This window comes from Kryptolebias marmoratus, linkage group LG15 (assembly GCF_001649575.2).
Source record: "Kryptolebias marmoratus isolate JLee-2015 linkage group LG15, ASM164957v2, whole genome shotgun sequence".
NCBI classification, from domain to species: domain Eukaryota; kingdom Metazoa; phylum Chordata; class Actinopteri; order Cyprinodontiformes; family Rivulidae; genus Kryptolebias; species Kryptolebias marmoratus.
Window position 1 is genome coordinate 31,523,572 of NC_051444.1, and position 20,000 is coordinate 31,543,571.

The window sequence follows — 20,000 nt, forward strand, 5'->3', positions numbered from 1 at the left end:
TCCTACTTTGTGCAACAATCGCGGCATCCAGAGCATTTCTTCCACTGCGCCTCTCTTCCTGAAGTCTCAGGAGAATCCCCATAAGTTTAAAAAACAGCAACAACACAGGGCCAACATTGTCTATAGTGCTTTTGTTGTTTACACAACTTGCGCTAAGTTTCAGTAGTGCACGCCCTGTGTCGTGGCCCCGCCCCCCGCAACACAGGGAGGCGTTCCTCCGCTACTGACCAAACTGGCCGGTGTGAACAGGATGCATTCTTTATCGAGCCAAGCCGAGTAGAGCAGAGTAGAGCGGGACTTCTGAATTAGGGTTCGTGTAAAAGAGGCATACTGTATATTAAAACAAAAAATATATTTCTCTCCCCATCTTTTTCCATTTTCAAACATTTTTGAAAAAGCTCCAGGAAGCCGTTAGGGCAGTGCCAAAGAGCCGCATGCGGCTCTAGAGTCGCGGGTTGCCAACCCCCGGTATAGGGCTTTGAAATATCTTACAATATTTTTCCAGTAGTGAAGTGAAGTGAAATTTATTTATATAGCACTTTTTAGCAGCAAGGCGATCCAAAGTGCTTTACAACACAGAAACAACAACAGAATCAAATACAGAAATAAAAAAACATCAATCAGGTAATCTTAGCTAATAGTACAGACCCTCCAGGATTTTGCGATGTTGCAATCTCAACTATTAACGCAAAATTAAGCAAACCCCGCGAAATCGCAACTTTTTGCAACTTTGTCCAAAACACCACAACTTTCTCGCAACTTTAACCCAATATTTATTGTTTCTGAAGTGATTTGCCACCGTTTCTGCGGTCTAGTCTCTTCTTTGTGGGTTTGTGTAGTGTGGAATACAAATAACTTACGAAGAAGAGATTTGACGTCACATCCTGTTAACATCAGAATGCCGGGAGCATGCAGAAGCAGCGACCAAAGCCTAAATGTGTGCTAATGCTTCACATTTGCCCACAAAGATTTCAGCAAAGGACCACGCAAAACACCGATATTGGATATTGGATATTCGCGCTCCACAGAGTTAGCGGCGTCTAGCTCACGGCTGACTTAGCCGTCTCTAAGTGAATCACTGCGCGAGAGAGAAGGGTCCGGCAGAGAACGACTGGTCGACATTAGCGCTCCTGTTTCAAGTCAGCCGTGAGCTAGACGCCGCTAACTCCACGGAGCGCGAATGTCCAATATCCAACTTAAAACTAACTTCACTGCGGTCGCAAACCAGTTTCCTACCCAGCTGCATGAGAGTGGGGGGAAGCTGTTTTGCACGTCCTGCAATGTAATTATCGAAGTCATCCATCGACAAACACTTTGTGTCTGCAAAACCTGTGAGGAGAGCTGCAGATGAGGGACAATTCAGAAATGGTCATGAATGTCAGTTTATAAGCTATCAAAGTTGGCAAATAAAGCACCTTTCGATAATGTCAATGTTTTTTGGTAATTATCTTACAAAACTAGTAAGTATTTTTGGTTTATATATTAAAAGTTATGTTTTTTTTTATTGATTCTAGTTAAAAAAATCACAACTTTTCATTGCAACTTTTAGGAAAATGCCCCACGAAATCAAGCATTTTTTGGTATAACAAGTTTGGTATAACTATAACAGGTAATTTGAGTAAACTAACAAACATGAATAAACTTTCCTCAAAGAGGAACCATTTAAAAATATCAAGAATACTAATCAAAAAGCAATTACAGAAATAAAAACATCAGTTAAGTAACTCTAGCTAATAGCAAGATTGGTATAACTATGACAGGTAATTTTAAGTCAGCTAACAATCTGTAAGTCGCTCAGTGATGTATAACCTAATAGACCATTTAAACATAAATAGACTTCAACAGAATGGTTGATATAATGATAATGATAGTACTTTAAAGTCTATTTTTTAACTTGGATAAAAACATTCATCTAAGAGGAAAAATGTGAGGTTGCTACAGTGATAACAGGTCCTAATAGACCATTTAAATATGAATAAGTTTTCCTCTTAGAGAAGCATTAATAAGATAAATCTATTTGATAAGGGTAGACTAACAGAAGCAGAGGAGAAAAAAAGCCACACAAGGTCCAGACCACCCTTTCTGAATTAAGACGTTTTTGATGCTGATTGAGGACATTCACACTTGTATTTGGCATTATCCAGATGTTAGTGGCACATCTGAATGGGGTCCTCGCATGTAGGTAGGTAGGTAGGTACATTTATTTATATAGCACTTTTCAGCACGAGGCGACTCAAAGTGCTTTACAACACAAGAACAAAATTACAAACAGAGTTACAGAACATGACAAGATAACTAAGCTAAAACATGACAATGCTAACAAGGTACAGGATAACTAAACTACTAAAACATGATATTACTAAACCAAGGCACGAATAATCTAGCTAACAGTGAATATGATAACTAATTGTACAGTAACTAAGCTAAGTGTACAAGAAGGCTAAATAATCTAAAACATGACAATGCTAAAACTAAAACTAACGGTACCGAACTATCTAAAAGTACCCCAGGCCCGCTATACAGCCGAAGTAAAACCAGACATATCTAAGCATGAGCTAAGACAGTCAAAAATAGTAGCTAAACTAAACAGATCTAAGCATGACTAAATGTACAGAACTAAACTAAGTGTACAGGAAGATAAAGCTAAACTAAACAGTACCGAATTTCTAAATGGTACTAGTGGGCCACTAAAACAGCCGATGTAGTAATTCAGATAGGTCCAGGTCCAGATAGCAAGCAGAGTGACACATGAAGAGACAAGCAGAGATGGTGGAGGTCGGTGTAGTGTCTTTATGAATGTGTGTGTTTGCAGATAAGTCCATGAATCACGTCACAGAGGCCATTGTCTTTGATAATATGATGGAATGTTTATCAAACATCCCAGAGCATATCCACAGATGTCCTCAGGCAAGGGAGGGGGCAGAGCATCTTATTTACATAAAATTCAGGAGGAATTGAAGATAGCTGGCCAACAAGGCCAGCACGAGGGAGCCAGATTCACATAACAATAATTGTTTTGGGTCAGCCCGACTTTTATTTTCCGTCTGCCTTCAAAGTCTTGCTGGTGTTTCTCAATGGTGAATCCAAACAGTTAAATTCCAGGTCTATTCCGCCAGATCCGAGCGAACAACTTTCTCCAAGATTTATCCCATTTCATCCCCGAGTCCAAGTCTGAGTGTTGTTCGCAGATCCCATCACACATGCCTGGCAGCCTCACAGTGACCAGAATAGCTGTCGAGGTTTTCCGAATTTCTCGATATGCCAGGTAACTGCCAACTCCAAAAAGCAGAAAGCCTGTTTAAAAAATCCAATTGTGTACACATCTTCGACATCTACAACTGACAGTATCGACAAACACACAATTCTCCACTCCTGCCAGGAGTCCATTGTGTATCCGGAGAAAAATGTCCCGTCTGGACAAGAGGGTTCCCCCAAACCCTGTCTTCTCGTTGAGAAAATTTGTGGTATAAAAGTAATCCCTCAGACAAGGGAGGTTCAGTGCCCCCTTCTCCTTTTCTATCTGGAGAACTTTATATTTTGGTCGTGGTTGCTTACCCTGACAATTAAAACTAGAAATCCATTTATCCGATTCTTTAAATTGATTATCTTTTAACTCTAGTGGGAGAGTATAAAAAACATAGAGGAGACAAGGGAGAATATTGATCTTCAATGCTGTTATCCTTGAGCTCAGATTGAAAAAGGGGATGAGATTTTAGATAAACCTGTCCCTAAATTTCTCAAGGCTATGAAATTTAAACTTAACACCTTTTGTTTTAGAAATATTTTGCATGTATCCTGATACCTCCCCAAACTGGACCAAAAGTGTCATTAAATCAATAAAGAATTTTTAATCCCTCGAAAAGACAAGAATGTCTTCAACAAACAGCGCCACTTTTTGTTCAACCCTGCTACCTCAGTGCCTCTGACTCCTTTGATTTGTCTTATTAATTGAGCCAAGGACTAAAATAAATAATAAATAGTTAAAAAATAAAAGGATGAGATAGGATACCCCTGTCACCCCTGTCACATTCCTCTCTCAAGACTAAAAGATTTATTAAGCTCTTCATTTTGTTTATATAAAAACAATTTCACTTTAATGAACCCCATCTGGATGTCAAATTTTCCAAAACTTTTTAAAGAAAGTTGTACCTGACTGCCAAATAGTGAGCCTGCTTCAATTAATGAAGTGTTTAACAATAATTTTATAAATGTTTATTAATATTTTCTGAAGTGTTCACAAACTCATGAATACCATATTAACAAAGCATTAATAAATTCTTTGTAATGATACCTTCATTGTTAAGTGGTGTTCTTAAATCAGGTTAAATATTTTACAGCAGGATGCAGGCTCCTGATTGGTTATTGAGGGCAGTAATGTGCTGAGGTAGCTGGATTATCTTCCCTGTTTTTGTTTTTTTTACAGAAGAAGAAGAAAAAGAAGAGAAAGGTGCACCGAGTTCCAGCAGAGGTGACCAGAGAGCGATGCCTGACTGTAGCCCCGCCCTCAGGTACTTTCTCACCTGTCCTCTGCTTTCCTGAAGATTCTTGTAGACTCAATGTGATTTATTTGTTAATTTTTTTTTAAGGGACTGAGAAGCTTATTCCAAAGAGTGTTTGGAATCCCAGCTTTAGATCTGAGACATGATTCAGTCCAATATTTATTTAGATCTTACACTTTATAAAAATACTGTCCCTTTAAATTTAACTTTCTAGCAGACCAACTCCAATCAGACCAGATTTAAAACATTCAGGCAGGTCAGGTATAAATATTCTTGGTAATCAACTGATCCAGTTCACATCAATGTCTTTTTTTAAGAAATTCTCCAGCAATCCTATAAACCAGGGATACACCGGTACCACATTTTTTCAAACTGAGTACAGGTACTTACACTGGCGCACTTGCCAATACCAAGTACTGATACATTACTAATAATTGCTATTACATCTCTTAGAATTACTTGGAAAATGTGTTTGAAAATCAGAGAAGTGTACTTTTAATGTTAACTCCTTGAACAAAGGCAGGACTGCAATAGTCTTTTCCAAAAGCAATTATTGATGACCTGTTGGGACAAAACAACTTAACGCATTGGTCTGCAGGATAATAAGACAGAGATTTGGTGTTGAAGTAGTGGTTCCCCACAGAGAGCCTTCTTAACCTCACCAACTCACACCCCAAGGGATTCCCCAAATACTGTACTTCCCTCTGTCCAACTATGCACTTCTTTGTGTTGGTTGTGAGCCCTGCCTGCCTCAGTGACTCGAGCACCTCAGCCACTCGCTACACTTGCCCTGCCCAGGTGTTACTGTGGATGATAACATCATCCAAGTAGACAGCATCAAAAAGTAAAACCTCAATGATCTTTCTGTAGTCCATGTGGAACCATACATTCATCCTTCTTACGTACAAGAACAATAGGGCTACACCAAGAGCTGTGTGACCCTTCTATTACTCCCATTTCCAGCATAGATTTAAAATCTTTCAGAACTACTTTTTGTTTGTGTTCTGGCAACCGTGGGTGCACTGTTATCCCTGGGAATGTCTCAACATGATGTAAGAGATTTTGCACATCCTAGCAGGGGGAAGAACATATCAGGAAAACACTTTTGCAACTTAGGAACATCTGTTGTCTGTGATGGTGAGATATGGCTGTCACAAAGGAGCAGACTGGGATTGATGGAACCTCTGATCCCAGCTCAACTTTCATTCACCGCACTCACCAGAGAGTCAGGCACCAACTCTCACCATGCTTTAAGGTGGATGAGGTGTTGCCAATCAATCTAATTACCTGCAAAATGCTTCTCCAGCTGTTTCTTATTCGTACCACTTACTTTTATTTTTTTTTGCCTCTGTCCCAACTTATTTGAGATGTGTTGCCATATAAAATTAGCTTATTTTTTTCTTTTTACTTATTAGTTTAAACATTTGATATGATTACTATGTTCCATTGTCACGGGAATATGGGTTTATGAGATTTGCAGGTTATTGCATTTTGTTTTATTTATATTTTACACAACATCCTAATTTACTCAGAACTGGGGTTATACAAACAGTAAATTAACAGATGTTTTGATGTTGAAAAATCTGAAAATTTAAGGCTGGAAAAGTCCAGATGGAAAATATGTTGGAACCAACCTTGTGTTTAGTTTCATAATGAAGCTGGTGTGTCCCTCTGAGGACAGCAGCCATCTGGTCTCTGGGTACCTGCAGGATGACACACACAAACAAGTCTCACACAAACTGTAACCAGGTGGCAACCTGAAGCCACAGTCTTGTGATTTAAGCTAAAGAGCTAAAACAATCAGTCATGTGAGGAAAGTTTGGTCATAAATTAAAAATATTTACAGTAGGAAGGTTAAATGATGCAGAGCAGAGCAGATGCAGAGCATCATTTAACTGAAACTGAAAATAAAACTTACATGTCCTCTCCAGCTGTGTGTTGAGAATCGTCAGTGATTGGTCAGACAGTCTTTTTTAAAAACCTCTGAGAATCTGTTAGACACTTATTTTTCAGATCTATGCAGTACCTCTGCTGATTGTTTTAATTCAGTTTATTTATACAGCGCCAATTAACAACAAAGTTCATCTCAGGGCATTGCACAAAAACATTCACAAACAGTACATCATAAAATCTAATCTAATTTAAAACAGTTTCATCCCCATTTGTTCAATGGACATTGTTCTAAACTGTAGAAACTCATTTGATAGCCTACAATCTTAACTGGGATCTTTCTTCAAAAACCAATCATCATTATCACTCGCTTCCAAAGATGAGAGATGCAAATGTTTTGCCCATACCTATGTACGTGTGTTTGTTCATCTGTCTGGTAGCCAAATATCTCATGAACCACGAGACAGATTTTAATAAAACTACCAGAAAGTACTCATACAATGTACATAAACGACTAAATAACTTTAGAAGTCAACCCCATTAAAGTTGGCTGCCACAGCCAACTGACATTAGGAGACACAAGAATGGCTATAACTCAGCCAGTTTTATAGATGTTAAGCTAGATTTTGGTGTGGTAGTAGCTGGGAGTTCTGAACACGCAGCCTGAGCACAAACAGATCACACAAAATCTTTGTTTAAAACTGTGGCTTTCACTAATTGGTCTCACAATATCGCATGACATCGCACAACATAATTTACAAGGTTTGACCAAAACTGTAGCAACTCCACCATTTCTCTTCATAAGACAATCTTAGTCTAAAACTCTGGCATAAAAGGAGGCAAGTGATATGCATTCTTTCAAGGAATGCTAGACCTTTTAGTTTTTTTATGTTAACGTCAGTGTTTCAGAGCTCAAATACGGCATGCACAGATCTGCTTCACACATGTTCACAAACATGTCCAAATCAGTAGTGCTGCTGGAGTGTCTCTAAACACATGCTCCTAATTTGTGAATTTTATTATGGTTCATGGCTGGGCATCATTTCCACTCACACTAGAAGTCCTGGAGGCTTTAGGACTAGTTCTGTGAAACTCCTGGAACAAAGAAATGGTAAACGGTCCTAAGTGGGGGTCCTAAAATGCACCATGAATCAAAAACTTCATGTGAAACCTTCATTTTATTTATCAGACAGTTTTTCCCACATCCCTGGCTTAGGCAAGCAGTGTACAGTTCACTTGCTAACCAGTGCTTACCAGCTTATGTCTTTTATTAAATACTTTTCTTTATGAAACAAAGAAACATAAAAAATTTGTAGAAAAAAGTTTTGTTGCAATGAGTTCAGACTAAGCTGTGATGTTTATTTGCAGAGTGAAAGTGTTTAGCAAGTACATGGTCTATTATATGTCATAAATTATTGCTTCATTAAAAAACTGGCAACCCTCCGGTTGCAGGACAAACCCTTACTTCCTGAGTCACTGCCGCCCATGCTGACGCGATCATTGTCCTGTTGGAACACTCAATTATGTCCAATTGTCAACGGTACAGCTGTTGATTTGAGGTAAAATTGAAGAATTTGGAAGCAGTTGTTGTTCTTTATTATTCCATTCACTTTGTGCACCAATACCACAGCATGATGCTACCACCACTATGCTTGACAGTTGATACAGTGTTCTTAGGTCTGAAAGCCTAACCTTGACTCCTCCAAACATCCTTCTTGTCTTTGTGTCCAAACAGCACGTCTTGTCTATGTGGACAGCTGCAGGTTTCAGTCCAGCTTGAAGGTGTGGTTTTTGTGCGTTCTTTTTTGATCAGCACCCTCTCAGTCCATGGTGATATAAAACTGGTTTCAGTGTACAGGAACACTGGGGTTTCCAGCAGCTTCCAGTTCATAAGCAGGCTTGCATTTCGGTGGTTTCTGGGTGTTCCTGAACATCCAAACCAATTTCCTTTTATTTGAGTGCTGTCAAACAAATCCTTTTTTTATGTTGGCAAAGAGAAACGACCAGCTCCAGTCAATCATGATCACTAACAAGAAGTTAAAGGCCTTGTCCTTTTCAATTTAAAAGACAATATAGAATCTTAGGCACTATTTATAAACAAATGTAGGTGAATGTATGGGTATATTTGAGCCTGTATGTATTGTATAACAGTGTAGCAGATGTAAAGTCCATCTGTTCCTTCAATCACTATGCTGCTCAGGAACATTTAAAAAAACTCAACAATCAGATTTTGTAACTTCTTCTGTCTATTGTCCTGTTTTCTTCCCACAGAATCCAGTGGTGTGTCAACAGTGTCTCTGGGTCAGCGGCTACCTTTCCCAGCATTCCCCTTGAGGGTCTCCCTGCCTCCTTTGGTCTCTGCCTCAGGCCCCATTCAAGCCGCCGCCCCTCCTGCAGCGTACAACTCAGATTCTGCAGAGTCTCTGGAAGAGATCCCAGTTGCGCTGGCCAAGCTGGGCTCTTCATCCTCTGCTGCTGCTGGAGACGCTGCCACATTGTCACACAGGCCTGTCCAGGCGTTTCCCCAGCGCTCCCCCCTCCCCAGGACTAAGAGGAAGGCCCCCATCTCTCAAGCAGAGCTGAGGTTTGAGATAGCGTTCGCTCATCCACCCTCTGTGTTTGTCAGTCGGGCCAGCGGAGACATCACTGACCCGTGGGAGAATAGTTTCAGTCTAGGGAGGACACAGACTGGGTTCAGACATGGACTCGGGCCCAGATCTTTATCTCGGACATCTATGGGCTCAGGGACAGGCTCCTGGATGGAGCAGTGACCTGAGACAACTGCCAGCTCATCTTTCTGTGATCAGACTTTTAGTCTTAAGTGTTTCTATTTCTATTTATTTCTTAATTTTTTACTTTGAAAGCCAAAGTGACTTCCTGTGTCTGTCTGTCTGTGTGTGTTTGTGTGTGTGTGTGTGTGTGTGTGGGGGGGGTGTTCATGTGAGTATGTATGTCTGTATATCTGTGTGTCATTGCCTCCTCCATCATAAACTCAGGAGAAGCACTAATCCTTTCTGAAATCTGAGACCACCTCCTCCGTTTTGTAAATTCTTTAAACAGAGGAGGAGGTCTCAGATTTCAGCTTTCAGAAACCTCTAATGGAGCGTTAAACCTGATACCCAATCAGTTTCACTCCAATCAACATCTTCATTCATGAGACCAGAGTGCCCCATATGTGAGTCAGGCTAACAAAGACCCTAATGAGTCTCTATTGTGAGGAGAGTGAGGACAATCTGCATGTGAATCTAGCTTAGATAACATCTCAGCTTTAAAAGCTTGAACTCCACACCCTCTGCTTTTTGAATTGAGAAAGCTCCTCGGATGAGAAGCGAAACATTTTCAGTTACAAATTAGAAGTCCAGTTGTTTTTGTTTTTAAACCTTTTAGTTGGATTAATCAATCAGTTCATTTATTTTGAAACAATCAGGTACTCAGCTCAGCCTATTAGAATGTTTCATCTGATTTTATTTAGTTTTCAGTTTCAGCCAATCACAGATGTTCTTCCTATTTCCTCTGGGTGATGTCATACAGGTGCTCCTGCTTCTTCTCAGGTGGATCTGTTTCCTGTCTTTATGCTAACAGCTGCAGCTTCACGTGAGACCAGTTCAGTTTGATTTCAGTCTGCCTTAGTTTTTCTGCTCAGATGTGTTCTCAGATGTCTGACTTCAGTCTTTAGTTTTTCTGCTCAGATGTATTCATTAAACAATGAAGGTGATCAGGTATGATTCACAGCAGCAGCTTTCTGTGAAAGGGATACTCCAGTCATCTTTTGAAGTGATGTGCTGCTGAATAGATATTTGTAGTAAACACCTTTTCAGCTGTGACATCAGTCATAGAGCAGGGAGTTTAGAGAAAAGGGGCAAATGTCTTCATCTAGCCTAATGGCTAGCTAAACAAGTGCCAAATTTTAAAAAGATTGCAGGCTTGTAAAATAACTCTTCTTTTTCTTTTGTTTTTTCAAAAATTACATACCAGTGTGAAATAATTCTACATTAGCTAATATTAGACCACCACATTTTTTTTCATGACACCGTTTGTTTTTCTCAATAAAGAAACATCCGTATTACTGTGTAAATGTATGTGTGCAGAGCTGATGAATGTATCAGTTCGCTGGGAGTTCAGTAAACGTTTGGACGGACTAGATGCATTAATTAGGCAGACTGATACATTCAGCCTTAGCACCATCATGATAAACGATCTATGTTCAGCATAAATACATTTGTGATGAAACACAAATATTGTTCTGTTGAGAAAACGGCAGCAAACTAAACAAATAGTGCCATGCAGTGATGTAGAGATTTAATATTAGCTAATAAAGTGTTCTTTCACACCAGTGTGTTGCTTTTAAGTATGAGTTGTTTTATAAGCAGGGAAAAAGGTTAAAACAAAAAAACAAAAAACAGGCCCTTGTTGATTCTGACTACTGATAACTATTTGACAAAATCACTTTAAATTTGTCATACCTATCCACTTAACATATTGTCAGGAACATACATGTTTAGCATGTTTATGCAGATAATAAAATTAAGATTTTACTCAGTCTTGAACTGTTCTTTTAAATCTGTTTGTTCACCTCTCAGCTCATTTCACCTGTCTAACAATAAAGTATGACAAGTACTCTGTTTGTTGTCTTTAGTTTGGAGCCACAAGAATCGGCAGCCTTAGGCAGTTCACATTCTGGTTCCTCATCCTGGTAGAACCAGGAAGCAACTCCAGACGCTTCTTTTCCAGAGGGCTCAAAAAGTTCCTCTGAAAACCTGAACCAAGTCTAAATTCTGTTCTCATTTGTGTGTGTCAGCCTCAGTGGCTTCAGTGGGTCTGCGCATGCTCAGTGTCACATCTGATCATGTAACATTACAAACTGATGTCCTGACAGTTGATCTGATAATCCTGTGATATATCTTTATGTTGCAGCTGTTTGTTTCCATCATACATGCACACACTGCATTAACCTCTAAGGCAGAGCGACACATTAAAGCTGATAAATTAAATTCATCAGTCATCAGCTTCACCCCAAGCTTTTATTTTGACAGGCTGATATCATCTGTGTGTGTGTGTGTGTTACTGCATGTCATCATGCTTCCATGATGTGAGAAGGTATTGCCCTGGCAACCAGCTTTAACAACATCATAACAACGACAATCGCAAAGGAGTGGCAGCAAAAAGTATGCCACACACACATTGTGGGAAGTTTATACAGGAACTTGAGGGAGCTGTCTCTCTCTATCTCACACGCACACACATGTTAGGAAGCCCAGTTCTAGTTCTGAAGGTTAAATGAAATGTGAAACATCCTTTGCCTCTCTATAATGACTTCTGTACTAATAATTTTTCATGGTTTTATTCTGTTGGTGAGAATCCGACTGAACCAGTGGTCTCAGAGTCCTGCGCAGGGACGCAGAGAAGAAACATGATGGTCCTTTTCTCATCCTGTCTCCAGCTCAGCATTACTGGGCTCATTGTGATGTGTCTCTTCCCTCAAGTCAATATTTCCCTTTTGCCTTCGACTGCGGTTTTGATTTTACCTGTTTGTGTTCATTTGTCTGTTAGCAAAATATCTTGCGAATCAGTGGACATATTTTAATAAAACTCGTAGAAAATGATCATTGGATGTATGTCTACTACTGTTTACCTTTTGGAGCCAGCCTAATTCAAGATGGCCACCACGGTTAGTTAATCTTAGCAAACCTTCCTTTCCACTGTCACCAATATGCTGCTCAGGATGGGAGTTTGAAACAACGAGAGGATTCAATGCAATCTGCTGGCTTCCTTAGATAGACTACTTTTACTAATTGGCATTTTATATTGTATGTGAATGTTTTTGTACAGTGCTCTAAGATGACATTTGAGTTGAATTGTGACTATATAAAAATAAACTGAGTTGAAATGAACATGCAAACAACACAGAAAGGACCCAGGTGGGAGGCGAACCTGTCAGGCAACATCTCTAACCACCACCTGATGCCCAAAACACATTCCAATTATCTACATAGCCCATTTTAATTGCCAGACACCACCTGAATAGCCAGCAGTTGAATGACGATATGTGGCTAAACATGTCATTGCTGGTCAGATTTGGGATCCAGAGAAAACTATGAAGTCCGACATTGGTTTTGCAAAGATACACACCAAACCAACAATCACTTTAGTGCCTTTTAGTTAGCATAACCGGGTGTCATTACCGCTGACATGAACGATATTCTTACTGTAATTAACCTCAGCCTTAGTCAACAGTTTCAGGTAGAATTCTAGCAGACCCCAAATACACAGATAAAACCAAGAAGTGTACCACCAGCACAATGCAACAGTAGAAAACAACTGTATAAAGAAAACGTGTGTACTAGTACACATCCAATCGAGTTTCATTAAAATTGTTTATTGATTTATGAGACATTTTGCCAACAGTACAGACACACACAGACATGGGGAAAAACATTATTGCTCCCCCTTCACCTTTAATAAAAATAATATTAGAATCATTTGTTTGATATTGTAACTATAAACAATTTTGATGGAGCAGGAGCCTCACAGAGGCTGAAGTTACAGTCTTAGGTCCTCATCTGTCACATGACTCTGTCCTCATAGGTTGTCTTGGAGACCTGGGACAACATGATGTCATCCGACACCAACAGCTGCTTCCTACTGACACACCCACTGACACGAGACTGCTTCCTGCCACACAGACACTGGGCTGCTGTTATTTATTCCTTTGAGATCAACAACTATGGCTCTTTTAATCTGTCTCTAGGCAATAAATTTATGACTAAAAAGATTCTTTCAGCAAGCTCACTAGCAGGAACCACGCTTCAACAACGTGATTTTACAAGTTAATTCAAAGTTAGAGAAATGAGTTGGTGAGGCTGAGTTCATCTGAAGTTTGAGACTCAGAGGGCTATCTAGAGGGCTCTGTCTAGCCTTTTAAACTATCTTTGATAAACAACCTAAAATGAACTGAAAAGAGTTGAGTTGAATGAAAGTGATGAAACAGAATGAAGAGAATCATCCATCTGTCTATCTACTGCTTGTTCTGGAGTTGGATTGCGGGGCAGCAGCTTAAGCAGGGAGGCACAGACCTCTCTTTACACAGCCACCTCTTCTAGCTCTTTCAGGAGAATTCCAAGGTGTTCCCAGGTCAGCTGAGTGTCATAGTCTCTCCAATATGTCCTGGGTCTCTCCTGGGATCTCCTCTCAGATTGACATAATCTTGAAAAGGGGAATCACCACCACAGTCGGCCAATCCAGTGGCACCGCCCCCAATGTCCATCCAATGTTGCAAAGTTGTGTCAACCAAGATAGCCCAGCCACATCCACAGCCTTGTGGAACTCAGGGCAGATTTTGTCCACCCCCCCTGAGACCTGCTGCTGTGGGGTTTTTAACTACCTCAGTGACCTTAGCTCTGGTTATGGAGGGACCCACCCCAAAGTCCCCAGGCTCACCTCCCTCCATGAAAAAAGTGCTGGTGAGATTGAGGTTCTTGAATTATTCCTTCCATTGATAGATGACCTTAACTGATCACTGGTTAAGGTTAACAGTACCCCACCTCCACTACACATAGTGTTGGTAGTGCTGCTTTCTTCTCCTCAGCTGCCTGATGGTTTGCCAGAATCTTTTCAGAGCCCATCTAGAATCTCTATCCAAGGCCCCACCAAACTCCTCCTACACCTGAACTTTTGCTTCAGCAACAACCAGGGCTGCAGCCTGCTTGCCCTGCCTGTTCCCCTTAGCTGCTTTGTTCTACCACCTAACAAGTAAGAAACCTTCTTCAGCTATACAGCCTCCCTCACCTAGGGTGTCCACTTCCGGGTTTGAGGATGGCTGCCTACCAGAGGCACTAACAACCTTATGGCCACAGCTCAGGTCAGCTGCCTCAACAACAGACAAGCAGAACATGACCCACACATGACCCACATCTATTCCTGCTATCTGATTCAACTCACGACCAGTTGGCAATTAGTTGACAGCTCTTCTCCCCTCTTCACTCAAGTGTCCAAAACATACAGCCACAGATAAAATAACACAACTACAAACTGCCCCTAGTAGGGTTATCCAAGGCAGACAGGTCCTATGTGAGGGGCCAGACAAAGGGCAGCCCAAAGACCCCTTATTATGAGTAACAGAATTGGACACAATGTTCCCTTGCCCGGACACGGGTCACCGGGGCCACACTCTGGAGCCAGGCCTGAAGGTGGGGCACGTTGACGAGCGCCTGGTGGCCAGGCTTTTACCCATGGAGCCCAACTGGGCACAGCCCAAAAAGGTGTGGGGGGACGGATCCTGACTGTTGTTTGCGCTTATGCGCCAAACAGCAGTTTAGATTACCCACCCTTTTTGGAGTCCTTGGAGGGGTTACTGGAAAATGCCCCTCCTGGGGGACTTCAACGCTCACATGGGCATCGACAGTGAGACCTGGAGGGGTGTGGTTGGGAGGAACGCCCCCCTTGATCTGAACCCGAGCGGTGTTCTGTTGTTGGACTTCTGTGCTCATCCTGAATTGTCCAAAACGAACACCATGTTCAAACATATGGGTGTCCATATGTGCTCTTGGCACCAGGACACCCTAGGTTGCAGTTCAATGATCGACTTTGTTGTCGTTTCATCTAATCTGTGGCTACATGTCTTGGACACTTGGGTGAAGAGAGGGGCGGAGCTGTCAACTGACCACTACCTGGTGGTGAGTTGGCTCCGATGGTGGGGGAGGATGCCGGTCAGACCTGGCAGGCCCAAACGTATTGTAAGGGTCTGTTGGGAACATCTGGTGGAGTCTCCTGTCAGGCGGAGCTTTACTCCCACCTCCGGGAGAACATGTTCCGGGGGAGGTGGAAACTCAAGCATGGTAGGAGTTTGGAGAGGCCATGGAGAAAGACTTCCGCACGGCTTTGAGGTGATTCTGGTCCATCATACGGCGTCTCAGGAGGGGAAAGCGGTGCAGCACCAACACTGTTTATAGTGGGGGTGGTGTGCTTCAAGGTGGTTAAAAAGCTCCTCGGTGGCAAGGCTCCAGGGGTGGATGAGATTCGTCCGGAGTTCTTTAAGGCTCTGGATGTTGTAGGGTTGTGTTGGCTAACGCAACTCTGCAATATTGCGTGGACCTCGGGGGGGGGAGTTCCCCTGGATTGGCAGACTGGGGTGGTGGTCCCCTTATTCAAAAAGGGGGACCAGAGAGTGTGTTCCAATTACAGAGGGATCACGATCTTAAGCCTCCCTGGTAAGGTTTATTCGGGGGTTCTGGAGAGGAGGGTCCGTCGGATAGTCAAACTTCAGATTCAGGAAGAGCAGTGTGGTTTTCGTCCTGGTCGTGGAACACTTAACCAGCTCTACACCCTCAGCAGGGTCCTTGAGGATGGGAGTTCGCCCAACCAGTCTACATGTATTTTGTGGACTTGGAGAAGGCGTTTGACCGTGTCCCTCTGAGAATCTTGTGGGGGGTGCTCCGGTAGTATGGGGTGCCGGGCCCTTTGATGCGGGCTGTTAGGTCCCTATATGATCGTTGTCAGAGCTTGGTCCCCATTGGATCCGTTTTGGTGACCTTAGGAGTGCGTCTCTGCTCTGTGGTCCTGTTGGCTTCATCAGGCCGTGATCTACAGCTTTCGCTGGAGAAGATTTGCAGCCGAGTGCGAAGCAGCTGGGATGAGGATCAGTGCCTCCAAATACGAGGCCATGGTCTTTAGCAGGAAAAGGGTAGAGTGCCTTCTCTGGATCAGGGAAGATGTCCTGCCCCAAGTGGAGGAGTTTAACCCTTTAAGGTCGATGCCCGCTCCAGAGTGGTCATAGACGTGATGCATTTGAAGGGCTACTGCAAAAAAAAATGGCAGCATACTGAGTTCTCATTTCAACTGGGTTGGACAGCACAGACCTCAAACTTTATAAAAGTAGTGTTTTTATATTGGTTTTGTTTTTTTTCACTTCCAAATAAAACCAGATTTATGATGAATCATTTTCGCCGTAATTTTGTGCGCATTTTTACGCATTTGCTGCCCATTTAGTGAACGTTTTGTGACCATTAAGTGCTTGAATGCAACATGACACCCATTTCTCCGATTTCTTCAAATGCACCACATTTCCAAAGCAACCAATGAAAAACGTTTGCCGGCAAGGTGGCGGGGAGCAGGAGAGCGGTTCTGAGAGAGAGGTTTGGAGACGAGACGGGAACGGAACATAACGGACAAGAACGGAGCGTAGTCGACATTTTGGATTTTGCTAGTAGTGTTTTCGATTAGTTTTTTAGAATATAAGTATGTTAGTTAGAGTGTGTGAGTGTGTGCGCAGTGTTTGTGGTAGTTTTGTTAGCCTGTGTGTCAAAATGAGTCGTCGTTACATGACTGCAGAGCAAGCTCTGAAGTGCTTCTATGAGTTAGAAGAAGAGGAAGATGGCGCGCCGGTGGACGATTCAGACTCGGAGTTTGACTTTGACAATGAGGTTTGTTTCTTTCTTTATGTGTTTATTTGGCATGGAATATGTACAGTAAAATATTATAATCAGAAAAGAAGCACACTGCACCAGATTATACAAGCTAATTTTCATCTTCAGGTAGATGATCCATCCATTTTCTTTGGGGAAGATGATGACAAGGGGGAGGAGGAGGAGGAGGAGGAGATGCCCACCCGCTCTGTCGGGGTGAGGTCCACACCACAGCAAGCGCCACAGAGAGCGCAGCGAAGACGGACCAGATCAAGATCCCCGCTGGCTAAGGCGGCAGCAGCAGAGACAGCAGCATAAACACGCGATGGGCAGTGGAACACTGAAGAAGACGCAGACACAGTCCCTGTTGTAAGCCGTTTTCAGCCTAGGAGAACACCAGGAGTACAGGTAGATCTGCTGTCCCCCCACAGTCCAAAAGACCTTTTTTTTTTTGTTTTTTGCACAACAAAATACAGTCAAGACCATCTGTGATAACACAAACAGACATGCTGCAAAAAAATCAAGCTAGTGGGAAGAAATATAAATGGGCTGAAATAGACACAGATGAGTTGTATAAATTTTTGGGTCTCCTGATCTATATGTCCATGGTGCAACTGTCAAGTGTCCAGAACTACTGGAGACAAAATCACTTTTTGTCTGTGCCAACTCCAGCCAAGGTTATGTCAAGAGACAGGTTTAGGGCCATTATGTGGAACATACACCCAAGTAATCCTCAAGAGGATGTCAAAAATGACAAAAAGAAGGGAACGCCAGGTTACGACAAACTATTTCGACTCAGGCCTGTGTATGATGACATACTCAATGCCTGCCAGGCTTATTACCAACCAAGGAGGGAGCTGGCAGTTGATGAAAGGATGGTGCCAACAAAGGAAAAAAACTGGCATGACCCAAGACTCACACTGCAAGTGAGAATGGGCTGTCTTATGATGTGGTCATGAGCCTTATTCAACCATCTTATCTTGGCACTGGCTACCATATTTACATGTACAATTTTTACACCTGTCCCACAGTTTATTGACCTAGCCCACAAAAAGTTTGGAGCTTGTGGTACGTACAGGGAATGTAGAAAAGGATGCCCTAGAGGGAGGCCAAATGCTCTCACTAAGAAAAGTGCAAGAGGATCGGTGAGATGGATCAGAGAGGACCCACTGGTCTTTGTGAAGTGGATGGACACACGGGTGTCTGTGTCCTCGACCATCCATCCTGCGTTTTCAGGTGAGACAGTGCAGAGGAGGGTGAAGGATGGAGAGAAAGGCTGGATTGTGAAAGACATTCCATGTCCCACACCAATCATGGAATACAACAAGTATATGGGTGGGGTTGACCTGTCTGATCAGCTCATCCAATACTATTCTGCACAATGGAAAACTCGTCGTTGGTACAAGACTGTGTTTATGCATTTGATTGACATTGCCTCAGCAAATACCTACATCCTACACCGTGAGTTGAGCAGAGCCAAAAGGGTGGCTCCCATGGCACACAAAGACTTCAATGTGTAGATGGCCAGTCAGCTTTGTGGTGTGGACATGGCAGGTGTTCCACAGAACAGGGCAACTGAACGCATTCCTGTGCCCATCAATGCTGGGCAAAAGGCCAACAAAGGCAGACTGCAGTGCAGACACTGCCTCCAGGTTGACAAGCTCAGGAAGGACACTCCATGGAGATGCAACAGTTGTGATGTGCCACTGTGCCTTCTCCTTGACAGGAACCATTTTACTGAATGGCACAAATGATTTTTGTGCAGACCTACTGCGACACCCATTCTGTAAATAGTTGTAAAAAAAAACCTGAGACATTGTGATGTTGGAGAGAACTTGTGGTGGAGTCATTGTGACACATTTTGTAAATAGTTGTAAAAAATGCCTGGGAAATTGCCCACAATTTGATGTAAAACATGTATTTAAACTTGTTTTCCTGCTAAATTTGTACAAATTCTTAAAATGTACACTATAGATTTTCATTTTAGGTTAGAAAAAAGGTTCGTTCAACATTTTTGTGAATTTTATAGTAAAAACATCAATATTTTTCCAACTCAGATTTTGTTTTTTGTGTGAGTTTTTGGTCCACTGTGATAATGCATTTTGTCAAAATGAAACAAACACTGAAAAATCATAAAGCTTAGGTTGTGCTGAAAATAAGGATACCAAATAAGGCAAGACAATTAGTTTTTAAGGTGAAAATATAAGGGTAAATGCAATATTAGTCAAAAACGGCCATTTAGACCCCAGACCATAGTATCTCAGAGTCTTGTTCACGAATGAGGGAAAAATGGAGCGGGAGATCGACATGCGGATTGGTGCAGCGTCTGCAGTGAAGCGGGCACTGGACCGGTCTGTCGTGGTGAAGAGAGAGCTGAGTTAAAAGGTGAAGCTCTCGATTTACCGGTCGATCTACGTTCCTACCCTCATCTATGGTCACGAGCTTTGGGTAGTGATCAAAAGAACAAGATTGCAAATACAGTACAAGCTGCTGAAATGGGTTTTCTCCACAGGGTGTCTGGGCTGTCCCTGAGAGATAGGTTGAGAAGCTCGGTTATCCGAGAGGGACTCCTCTCTCCATGTCGAGAGGAGCCAGTTGAGGTGGCTCGGGCATCTGGTTACGATGCCTCCTGACACCTCTCTGATGAGGTGTTCTGGGCACGTCCCACCGGGAGGAGGCCCAGAGGAAGACCCAGGACACGCTGAAGAGACTATGTTTCTTGGATGGCCTGGTAACACCTTGGGATTCCCCCGGAGGAGCTGGCCCAAGTGGCTGGGAAGAGGGAAGTCTGGGTCTCCATATTTAGGCTGCTACCCCCACGACCCGACCCCGGATAAGCAGAAGAAGATGGATGGATGTACAGCCTTATCTCAGACTTATGAATTTGAAAAGAATCACAGCTTAGTCAAACCTTCTGAAATGACACAAGAAATGAACACAGTACTTTAAATTTAAGGATTTTTTTTTTACATATTTATATTAGTTACAGATTAAGGAATAACTGAATGACTCCAGTAAATATTTATTGTATAAAGGTAACTGAGTGGATGGATCCTGAAAATGACATTATTTTGTTTAAACCATTAAAATGGATTATAGAAGATGGAAGCCAATTAACCAAAATAAAAAGTGCTGTGATACCAGTGAGTCTGATGGTTACCAACCCCAGAGTAATCATTAAATTATGATATATTGAACACAAACTGTAACC

At 42.2% G+C, this 20,000-nt stretch overlaps 1 protein-coding gene and 1 long non-coding RNA gene across 3 annotated transcripts in view; one reads left to right on the top strand and one right to left on the bottom strand.

Annotated features, from left to right (window-relative positions):
- Nucleotides 1-9,691, top strand: part of zdhhc1 (zinc finger DHHC-type containing 1) — a 33,179-nt gene extending 23,488 nt beyond the window's left edge. For both annotated transcript variants that reach the window (XM_017436439.3, XM_017436438.3), the window contains exons 10-11: nt 4,424-4,508; nt 8,661-9,691. In XM_017436439.3, coding sequence (XP_017291928.1) covers nt 4,424-4,508; nt 8,661-9,160 — 585 coding nt within the window. In that variant the 3' untranslated portion in view covers nt 9,161-9,691. The remainder of the gene's footprint in view (nt 1-4,423; nt 4,509-8,660) is intronic.
- Nucleotides 1-20,000, bottom strand: part of LOC112451409 — a 46,916-nt gene that overhangs the window by 18,006 nt on the left and 8,910 nt on the right. Inside the window, exon 2 of the long non-coding RNA XR_003040227.2 lies at nt 6,134-6,202. This is a non-coding gene — a long non-coding RNA (uncharacterized LOC112451409). The remainder of the gene's footprint in view (nt 1-6,133; nt 6,203-20,000) is intronic.